The 11,608-nt window shown below is 47.2% G+C and overlaps 1 protein-coding gene across 1 annotated transcript in view; it reads left to right on the top strand.

The window, feature by feature from the left end:
- Window positions 1–655: 655 nt before the first annotated feature.
- LOC119976507 (hemicentin-1-like) overlaps window positions 656–11,608 on the top strand; it is a 48,534-nt gene continuing 37,581 nt past the window's right edge. Inside the window, exons 1-3 of the mRNA XM_038817052.1 lie at window positions 656–801; window positions 2,268–2,602; window positions 9,844–10,113. Of these exons, the coding sequence (XP_038672980.1) occupies window positions 656–801; window positions 2,268–2,602; window positions 9,844–10,113 (751 nt within the window). The remainder of the gene's footprint in view (window positions 802–2,267; window positions 2,603–9,843; window positions 10,114–11,608) is intronic.

Genomic DNA, 11,608 nt, shown 5'->3' with positions numbered 1-11,608 from the left:
CCCCCCCCCCCCGGCCTATTACCTACCCCTCCCTCAAGCCTCTTCCCCTCCTCCCTCCCCGGCCTCTTTACCCCCCTCCCCGGCCTCTTTACCCCCCCTCCCCGGCCTCTTTACCCCCCCCCTCCCCGGCCTCTTTACCCCCCCTCCCCGGCCTCTTTACCCCCCTCCCCGTACCCCGGCATCTTTACCCTCCCCCCCGGCCTCTTTTGGGCCGGGATCGAACCTGGGACCTCGGCACCGTGAGGCAGCCGTGCTAACCACTGCGCCACCGTGCTGCCCAAATCTCACTTAACCATGTGGTCAATCTTTGTGTCATCCACAAACTTACTGATCCTACCCCCCCACATAGTCACCTATGTCGTTTATATAAATGACTGGGGCAGCACGCTGGCACAGTGGTTAGCACTGCTGCCCACAGCACCAAGGTCCTAGGTTCGATCCAGGTCTGAGTCACTGTCCGTGTGGAGTTTGCACATTCTCATCGTGTTTGCGTGGGTTTCGCCCCCACAACCCAAAGATGCGCTGGGTAGGTGGATTGGCGACACTAAATTGCTGCTTAATTGGAAAAATGAATTGGGTACTCTAAATTATTTTTAAAATTAAAAATTTATATAAATGACGAATAATAGGGGGCCCAGCTGTGGATCACTGTGGTATGTCACTGGACACTGGCTTCCAGTCACTAAAGCAGCCTCCTGTCATCGCCCTATCTCCGACAGCTAAACCAAATTTGAATCCACTCCATCAAATTACCCTGTATCTCATGTGCATTTGCCAACTTTACAAGTCTCCCATGTGCCGGTAGGACAGTGGTTCGCACTGTTGCTCCACAGCGTCAGGGAACCCGGGTTCGATTCCCGGCTTGGGTCGTTGTCTGTGCGGAGTCTGCACGTTCTCCCGTGTCTGCGTGGGTTTCCTCCGGGTGCTCCGGTTTCCTCCCACAAGCCACGAAAGACGTGCTCGTTGGTGAATTGGACATTCTGAATTCTCCTTCAGTGTACCTGAACAGGCACCAGAGTGTGGCGGCAGGGGGATTTTCACAGTAACTTCATTGCAGTGTTAATATAAGCCCACTTGTGAAACTAATGAAGATTATTATGTGGGACCTTGTCAACGGCATTGCTGAAATCCATGTAAACTACATCAACTACATCAACAAAGGGGGCAGCATGGTAGCATAGTGGTTAGCATCAATGCTTCACAGCCTCAGGGTCCCAGGTTCAGTTCCCGGCTGGGTCACTGTCTGTGCGGAGTCTGCACGTCCTCCCCGAGTGTGCGTGGGTTTCCTCCGGGTGCTCCGGTTTCCTCCCACAGTCCAAAGATGTGCGGGGTTAGGTGGATTGGCCATGCTAAATTGCCCGTAGTGTCCTAAAAAAAAAAGTAAGGTTAAGGGGGAGTTGTTGGGTTACGGGTATAGGGTAGATACGTGAGTTTGAGTAGGGTGATCATTGCTCGGCACAACATCGCGGGCTGAAGGGCCTGTTCTGTGCTGTACTGTTCTAAATTCTAAAAACTACCCTCAACTGCACCTTGGTCACATGCTCAAAAAAAATTAATCAAATTTGTTAGACATGACCTCCCACTGACAAAGCCATGCTGATTATCCCTGATCAAAACTTGCCTCTCCAAATGGAGAAAAATTCTCCTTCAGAATTTTATCCAATAGTTTCCCTACCACTGATGTGAGACTCGCTGGTCTGCAACCTTAGCTCTGCAACCTTTGTTGAGTAGTGGGACCATATTAGCTGTTCTCCAGTCCTCTGAAAGCTCTCCTTGGCCAGAGAGGATTACAAAATTTGGGTCAGAGCCCCTGCAATCTCCTCCCTCGCCTCCTACAGCAGCCTGGGACAATTCATCCAGACCTGGAGATTTCTACACTTTGAAGCCTGCCAACCTCGCTAATACCTTGTCACTCCCTATGTCAATTTGCTCAATAACCTCACAGTCTCTCCCCATGAGTCCCGTACCTTCCTCCTCATTCTCTTAGTTGAAGACAGATGTGAAGTGTTTGTTCAATACCGTACCAATGTCCTCTGACTCCACCCACAGATTACCCCCTTTGTCCCTTTACCCCCACCTTGTCCTCTTTAACCCACCTTGTCCTCTTTAACCCCCTCCCTCGACCTCTTTACCACCTCCCCCATTCCTCTTAATCAGAACTGAAGAAAGGTAGAAATATAAGAGCTTATAAATGAGGGGTGGGGGGGAGAAGAGGAGGGGGGAAGTTCAAAACACTGATTTTGATGTTTCGCTGTTACACTTTAAAGGATTATATTTCCTGTTTTATGTTCATCAGCCGGAAGACGAGAAGCATTTGGTGTTGCTGGCTCATTTGTTTTACTGGATCCTGAACAAGAAGCCAATCTCAGCAAGAGTGAAATTCTATGGACATTCACTGGCAGCGATGGGAAAGTTGCTACTATTTTGGATTACGTACCAAATCACCCAATGGATGAACCAAGTCAGCAATTCAAATCCCGCTTACATTTTAATTCATCCACTGGATCTCTAATGTTAAATAATTTAAATCAAAGTGACCAGGGAGTTTATAGCATCATTTTGGATGATAAATTGAAATGGCGTACATATCTGAAACTCATTGGTAAGTCATTTTAATATTTCCACTTTGAAAGTGATGCCACTCAAACAATCAATCAATTTCAATAGACTTCACAAGAGTGACATGTAGGTCAGAACAGGTAAGGATGGCAGATTTCCTTCCCTAATGGGTTTTTACATCAATCGACAATGGCTTCATGGTCATCATTCGACTTTTAATTCCAGATTTTATTCGATTCAAATTTCACTATGTGCTGTGGAGGGATTTGAAACAGGAGTCCCCAGAGCATGGATTACTACTCCAGTGGTGACACCATTATATCCCCACCTCCCAGTGAATTGATTGATCAAAGATCAATTTCCAAGAGAAACGGAGCAGCAAGTGGCGCAGTGGCTAGCACTGGGACTGCGGCGCGGAGGACGCCGGGTTCGAATCCTGGCCCTGGGTCATTGTCCGTGTGGGGATTGCACATTCTCCCCATGTCTGCGTGGGTTTCACCTCCACAGCCCAAAGATGTGCCGGTTAGGTGGATTTGCCATGCTAAATTGTCCCTCAATTGGAAAAAGAAAAATAATTGGCTAATCTAAATTTATTATAAAAAAAACAAATTCCACAAGAAACATCATCAAGACATTCAAAAAGATACATGTGTATAAAAATATTGAAAATTGGGAGGAGGGGGAAAGAAGTCAGGCATCATCTCATTGGACAATTTGCCTTCCTGCATCGTTTGGAAAGCAAAAAGACTAAGTTCCACAAGGGATAGATTGTTGGCAGATTAACGCCTGGAGTCAAGTCATGTGATGAAACCTCTAGGAATGTATTTAATCACGGTTGGCAACCCAATTCACAGCATCCAACAGTATATAATCCCCTCTGCTGTGTGCGTGGGTAAATGCTTTGTTAAATTCACTACTAAGTACACTCCCAGGATAGCACAGTGGTTAGCATTGCTGCCTCAGCGCCAAGGACCCGGGTTCGATTCCAGCCTTGGGTGACTGTCTGTGCTGAGTTTGCACGTTCTCCTTCCGGTTTCCTCCCATAGTCCAAAGATGTGCAGGATGGGTGAATTGGCCGTGGTAAAATTGCCTCGAGGTGTACAGGGATGTGTAGGTTGGGAGGGGTTGCGGGGATAGTGTAGGGGAGTGGGGATAGTGTGGGGAGTGGGCCTAGGGAGGGTGCTCTTTCAGAGGGTTGGTGCTGACTTGATGGGCCAAATGGCCTCCTTCTGCACTGCAGGGGATTCTATGGTCTAGCTCTAAATTCAAGTTAATATCGTTTAATTTTGGATTCTCCCACTAGACTTAATTAAAACATTGTAATTACATTAATGAAATTCAATATTAAGTCTGTCTCCATTATTGTGGCATGTTTATCATCCTATGGAGTAATCAGCCAGGGACTGTGATTCACTGTACACAGTTATATTAATGTGGTTAAGGCAGAAGAATGTTTTCAAACCAGACAATTGGAAACTTGGGGACAGGTAATGCAGCGTAATGGTGGACCTCAGGATTGAGGTTGTGTTCCAATTTCAGACTATGCTGCTTGCAGGGGACCTTGGTGCTATACATCTTAAAAATACTGCCAATGTGCTAAATACAGAGTACAGCAGGACTGAGAAATATATATCTGAATTCAGACACAATGTTGGTAGAAGCAGCAGTGAAACCGCTCAAATGGTGGCTTACATTTAATTGCTGCTGTCTTCATACCAATTAACTTAATAATTTGTTTTGAGTGTGGTTAGTGCTCATAATTAGGCCTGTAGTTTCAGGATGCTTAGACAATACAATTTTCTCTGTGAATGACATCCAACCAGGTCCTACGCCTGTGATTAGTAGATCTAAGCATCCTTATTTTAAAAAAATTTTTTTTTTTTTTTTTAAGAGTACCCAATTAATTTTTTCCAATTAAAGGGCAATTTAGAGTGTTCAATCCACCTACCTTGCACATCTTTGGGCTGTGGGGGCGAAACCCACGCAAACACGGGGAGAATGTGCAAACTCCACACGGACAGTGACCCAGAGCCGGGATCGAACCTGGGACCCTCAGCGCCGTGAGACTGCAGTGCTAACCCACTGAGCCACCGTGCTGCCCGATCTAAGCATCCTTGAGTAAATTTCTGGGCAAGTTCTGAGAGTCTAGCCGAAGTCTCCCAAGGATAGGGTTAGTGTTGGAGACGTCCGCAGAGAGGCCTGAGCAGATTATCCCCGCTCAATGCAAGTTTGAAATTTCCACTCGAGTGCACATGTCAGGATACCCTCTGGGTCCAGACGCTCAACAGTGACTGGTCTGAATATTTACCACTATTCCAATTCGAAGACTGCGGCAAAAGATAAAAGCAAATTAGTGCGGATGCTGGAATCTGAAACAAAAACAGAAAATGCTGGATAATCTCAGCACGTCCGACAGCATCTGTGGCGAGAGAGCTGAGCTAATCTTTTGAGTCTGGATGACTGTTTGTCAAAGGTAGAGAGAACTGGAAATAAGATGAGGGCCGGGATTCTTTGGCCGTTGCGATCCTATGTTCCTGCCAGCAGCGCACCCCCGCCCACGGGATTCCCGGCTTCATGGGGCGGCTTCAATGGGAAATTCAATTGACAAGCGGCAGGAATAGAGAATCCCGCACCAGCGAATGGTACGCCGGCATGAAACACGCGTCTGGGGAAGCAGAAAATCCAGCCCAAGATTTATACTGTTGTGGGAGGCTGTGTGGGCGGGGTGGGGGCTGCGTGGGGCAATGGGCCAGCGATACGTGCAGATTGACAAAGATTACATGGGCAAAATTGAAAAAGGGAATGGAAATGATGGTGATAATGACTAAGAAGGGCACTGATAGTGACACATTAGGAGATTAGAATGTGATAATGGCAGAACAAAGGTTAACAGTGTGTCACAGGACAACTTGGAACAGGGAAGAGATGGCCCTCATTTGTGTGGGTAGTGGGTAGACAATGGTGAAGGAAAAACGGATTGATGGAAGAAATGAAAAGAAAATTGAAAGAACTAAAAATGGGGTGATGGTGGAAGAGAGAGTTCACAGTCTAAAGTTGTTGAACTCAATGTTAAGTCCAGAAGGTTGTAACACTCCTAATCGGAAGATGAGGGGCGGGATTCTCCCTTACCCGGTGGGGCGGGCATTCCCGGTGGCGAGGAGTGGCGTGAACCAACGTGTGCTGGCGTCATCCCAGCGCATGCGCAGGGGGGGTTCATCTCCGCGTCGGCCATCGTAGACTTTTACACCAGCCAACGCGGAGGAATAGAGTGCCCCCACGGCACAGGCCCGCCCCCAGATCGGTGGGCCCCGATCGCGGGCCAGGCCACCATGGGGGCACCTCCCGGGGCCAGAACTCCCGTCCCCCCTCACTCCCGAGGACCCCGGAGGCTGCCCGTGCAGCCAGGTCCCGCCGGTAAGTAACTACTCTAATTTACGCCGCCGGGACCGCCCGAAGACAGGGCGGCCACTTGGCCCATCGCGGGCCTGGTGAATTGCCGGGGGTGGGGGGCCGCTGCCAGTGGCCGCCGACTGGGGCTGCGCAATTCCCGATCCCGCCAAATCTCCGGCGCCGGAGAATTCGGCAGCTGGCGGGGACGGGATCCCCCCCCCCCCCCCCCCCCCCCGCCACCCCAGCGATTCTCCGACTCGGCGGGGGGTCGGAGAATCCCGCCCTAGATGTTCCTCCAGTTTGCATTGGGATTCACTGGAACATTGCAGCAGGCCAACAGTGGACATTCGAGCAGGATGGTGAGTTGAAATGACAAGCTACAGGAAGGTCTGGGTCCTGTTTGCGGATGGACCAAAGGCGTCCTGCAAAGCGGTCATCCAGTCTGTCTAGTCTCTCCAGTGTAGAGTAGACTGCATTGGCAGTAGCAAATGCAATCAACCATATTGAAGGAGGTGGATGTGAAGTTCTGCCTCACTTGAAAGGAGTGTTTAGGCTCTTGGATGGTGTGCAGGAAGAAGGTAATGAGGCAGGTATTGTACCTTCTGTGATTGCATGGGAAGGTGCTGTGGGAAGAGGGTCAGGTGTTGGGAGTGATGGAGGAGTGGACCAGGGTATCCCAGAAGCGACGATCCCTTGAGAATGCTGACAGGAGGAGTGAGGGGAAGATGTGTTTGGTGTCATACTGGAGTTGTTGGAACTGGCAAAGGATGATCCTTTGAATGCTGAGTCTGGTGGGTTGAAAAGTAAGGACAAGGATGATCCTATCCTGGTTATGGGAGGGAGGGAAAGGGTGAGAGCAGAGGTGTGAGAAATGGGTCGGGCGCTGTTGTGAGCCCTGTCAATCACAGTGGGTTGGAAACCATGATTAAGGAAGAATGAAGACATGTCAGCAGCACTGTTTTAGCAAGTGCCATCATCAGAACAGATGCCTCAAGAGGTGGAGGAACTGGGAGAATGGGATGAAGTCCTAACAGGATGTGGGGTGTGAAGAGCTGTAGTCCATGTAGTTGTGGGAGTCAGTGGGCTTGTACTATATTGAGTGGACAGTCTATCACCAGCAATAGAGACAGAGGCCAAGGAAGGAAGGGAAGTGTCAGAAATGGACCATGCGAAGGTGATAGAGGGATAGGAATTGGAAACTAAATTGATACATTTTTCCAGGTTCAGACGGAAACGTTAAGCGGCACGGTGGGGGGGGGGAAGCAACGTTAACATTTATCACCCAGGGGCAGCACGGTGGCACAGTGGTTAGCATTGCTGCCTACGGCGCTGAGGACCTGGGTTCGAATCCCGGCCCTGGGTCACTGTCCGTGTGGAGTTTGCACATTCTCCCCGTGTCTGCATGGGTTTCGCCCCCACAACCCAAAAGATGTGCAGGATAGGTAGATTGGCCATGCTAAATTGCCCCTTAATTGGAAAAAATAATTGGGTAATCTAAATTTATTAAAAAAAACATTATCACCCAGACCAGACCCCAACAGTGGCTAGTATACTTGACAGAAATCTCAATATCTTATTTTAATTTTATAAGACTGTGAGGAAAGAATATCTCGCTGCAGGAGTGATTTCACAAAGAAATAGAGATATGGTATGTTAAAGCAAACTTCATTACTAACACATTATTCAAATATATTATTAAATAAAGTGCTTCGCTCAGCATTAGAATGCAAAAAGTGACACTGAACTACAGAAGGGGATATTGAGGCACATGACCAAAAGCATTTTAAAAGAGCAAAGAGAATTAGGAATGGAATTCCAGAGGTTAGGCCCTCGACAACTGAAGCCATGGTTATCAACGGTGGAGCAATTAAAATTGGGGATTTAATTATTGTAATTATTAGAGGGATGCAGATATCACAGTGAGTTGGAGAGAGGGAGGGGCAAAGCCATGTCCAGATTTGAAAACAAGGTTTGAATATTAAAATGGAACCATTGCTTAACTGCCACTGTAGGTCAGTGAACTCTGGACTGAGAGGTGACAAGACTCTGAAGGCACCAATTTTCCAAGCCTGATAGACCAATCGTTTGTTTCTGTTGGAGAAACTTATCAAGAGAAACAGACGGATGGTGGGAAAATGGAATTAAATTGCATGTCATCCATGGTCTAATTGAATGGTAGAACAGGCTCAAAGGGCTGAATGATCTACACTCTACACCCAAGTCTCTCATTGATAGTGCCATCCTTTTGAATCTAGGCAGTACACATTCCATGGCTTTAATATTCTTATTGTAATGAGCGCTCCGAACTGCCCCAGTACTTTATAGTCTAATCATTGCCTTGTACAAACCCATCTTGACATCCATCCTCGGAGAAGTCATGGAAAGCCATAGAATTTACAGTGCAGAAGGAGGCCATTCAGCTTTTCGAGTCTGTACCAGCCCTTGGAAAGAGCGCCCTACTTAAGGCCACACCTCTACCTTATTCCTGTAACCCAGTAACACCACCTAACGTTTTGGAGCAATTTAGCATGGGCAGTCCACCTAACCTGCACATCTTTGGACTGTGGGAGGAAACTGGAGCACCCAGAGGAAACCCACACAGACACGGGGGGGAAAGTGCAAACTCCACACAGGCAGTGACCCAAGCCGGGAATTGAACCTGGGTCCTTGGAGCTGTGAGGCTGCATTGCTAACTACTGTGTCACCATGCTCTTTCGTTCTGTGACAGATGACATAAAGTACCATTAAATATTTTTAATTACATTATTTTCCTACGCTTTCAATTCACACAAATTATGTATTTGTGTCAACTTCTGTGCTTGTTTTCACCGATCAGTGGCTTTGAACTGTGTGTAGAGTCCCAATTCTCATTTGATCTACCCAAGTGAATTATCTTGCACTGTTGCACGTTAAATTGCATCTGTCTCTTTCCAACGAACGTGTTTCTGCCCTTGATGAGTCTTTAATGCTCTAGGTTGCTTTAATCTAGGGTCAACAGCAAATGTCAGTATTGTGCTTCCAAACCATCCATATATACGAGTGGAGCCAGCACCAAGCAACACGCATTGGCCGAAATGCTTAGCTTCCTGTCAGCGAATCAGTTTTATATCCGTGCATATTAGAATGAGTCTTCAAAAGATTATTCAGAGAATTTGAAGAGGAGAAGCAGAACAGTTTAAGGACGTAACTCCTGAATGTGGGAGATACCTGGCCAGAAGCAGTAAAGAAGGAAAATGTGCTGAAAGGTTTAAGCAACAGGATGAGAATTTCATATTTAAAGCTTTGAAGGATGGGAGTCAATGTAAGTCAATGAGGATGGGGGAGGGGTGTGTAACAGGGATTGAGCAAAAGACAGGATATAAGCAGCAGAGTTACAGATGTGCATGAGCTTTCTGACGGGTGGAAGGCAGGAGACCAACCAGGAGAACATTTGTACAGTCAAGACTGAGTGAGAGAAAGTTGTCAGCTGGGCTAAAGTAGGGGCAAAGCTGGACAATGTTACAGAAAGGGAGCAAACGTCTTCTTTGTGATCGGATTGTGTGGTCAGAAATTCATCTCCGAGTTGGAGTGTTATGAGAGAAAGAATTATTATTATTTTTTTTAAAATTTAGATTACCCAATTATTTTTTCTAATTAAGGGGCAATTTAGCATGCCAATCCACCTACTCTGCACATTTTTGGGTTGTGGGGGTGAAACCCACGCAGACACGGGGAGAATGTGCAAACTCCACACGGACAGTGACCCAGAGCCGGGATCGAACCTGGGACCTCAGCGTCGTGAGGCGGTTGTGCTAACCACTAGGCCACCGTGCTGCCCCGAAAGAATTATTATTAACAACGCTAACAGATTGCAAAGCGGTAATGTTAATGCTCGCCTCTACTTTATCTCTTCAGAAGCACTTTCTGAACCTTCGATCTCCGGTAATTCTACCTGCCTGGATACCACCCTTGAATTGACCTGTCGGGTGTCTGCAGGGATTGCAAGTTCCATTCTGTGGTGGAAAGATGGCAAGGTGATAGCGAATGGCCAACGTTATCAGCTCATGCAAAACAACAGCACATTGATTATTTCCAAAGCCATAAAATCAGATTGTGGGATCTATACTTGCACCGTGGAGAACCCTGTTAGCAAGAAGAACGCGCCATATTCTCTTACTCTTTACGGTGAGTTTATCCAGTTAGCTATAAAAATGGAAAGTGCTCGATAGACTCAGAGGGTCTGGCAGTATCTGGGGAGAGAGAAACACGGCAAACGTTTCAAGTCCATTGTCCCTTCCACAGGTCAATGGATTTCAAATGTTAACTGTTGTTGAGGACGAAATTGTACGGCTTTTTGAGTGTAGCGTACTTCACCCTCACTCTCATGAGAGACCAGAGAGACACTCTAGGAGTTAAAAACTAGTCTTTATTTATAAGCTACAGCGGGGACTCTTGGCATTCCAATTAGGACACCAAAAGCCCAGATTTAAGAATGATACAGACAGTTATACTTTGAGATTCAATTACAAAAAATTAGCATGTACCAATCGGGTGTTACCAGTTATCTATGTCCAATCATAACTATCGATTGAGGCTACATCATGCACGGTATGTGAGAATAATTAACCAATTGCATTAAAGGTCTGCATGCTAAATTAAACTATCCAATCATTACAAAGGAACGTATGTTTGTTGCTATTGTGATATTGGTCCAATATCTGGGGTGTAGTCATCAATCACCTCCCTCCCTTATTGCTATCAGAAGACACAGAGCCACCACAATGGTACCAACATTGTTTCTCCTGGCACCCAAGTCTCTCCTCCGACAATAATTTCTCATTGCTAGTACCGTTCTTTTGAATCTACGCAGTACACGTTCCATGGCTTTAATATTCTTTTCGTAATGGAGCACTCCGAACATATTTGGGGCAGCACGGTAGCACAAGTGGATAGCACTGTGGCTTCACAGTGCCAGGGTCCCAGGTTCGATTCCCCGCTGGGTCACTGTCTGTGCGGAGTCTGCACGTTCTCCCCGTGTCTGCATGGGTTTCCTCCGGGTGCTCCGGTTTCCTCCCACAGTCCAAAGGCGTGCAGGTTAGGTGGATTGGCCATGCTAAATTGCCCTCAGTGATCAAAAAAAGTTAGGAGGGATTATTGGGTTACGGGGATAGGATGGAAGTGAGGGCTTAAGTGGGTCGGTGCAGACTCAATGGTCCAAATGGCCTCCTTCTGCACTGTATGTTCTATGTTCCATGTTCTAGTATCCTATAGTCCAATCATTACCTTGTGCAAAATTCATCCTGACATCCTTGCTTGCAGAAGTCATAGAATTTACAGTGCAGAAGGAGGCCATTTGGCCTATCGAGTCTGCACCAGCCCTTTAAAGAGCACCCTACTTAAGCCCATGCCTCCACCTTTATGGAGGGGCTGGTTACCAGCGGCTGGTTTAGCTCGCTGGGCTAAATCGCTGGCTTTTAAAGCAGGCCAGCAGCACGGTTCGATTCCCGTACCAGCCTCCCCGGACAGGCGCCGGAATGTGGCGACTAGGGGCTTTTCACAGTAACGTCATTGAAGCCTACTCGTGACAATAAACAATTTTCATTTTTCATTTCCCTGTAATGCAGTAACATCACCTAACCTTTTGGACACTAAGGGGCAATTTAGCATAGTCAATCCACCT

The sequence above is a fragment of the Scyliorhinus canicula genome, chromosome 13 (assembly GCF_902713615.1).
Source record: "Scyliorhinus canicula chromosome 13, sScyCan1.1, whole genome shotgun sequence".
Classification (NCBI taxonomy): Eukaryota; Metazoa; Chordata; class Chondrichthyes; order Carcharhiniformes; family Scyliorhinidae; genus Scyliorhinus; species Scyliorhinus canicula.
This window is presented reverse-complemented; position numbering and strand designations above follow the sequence as displayed.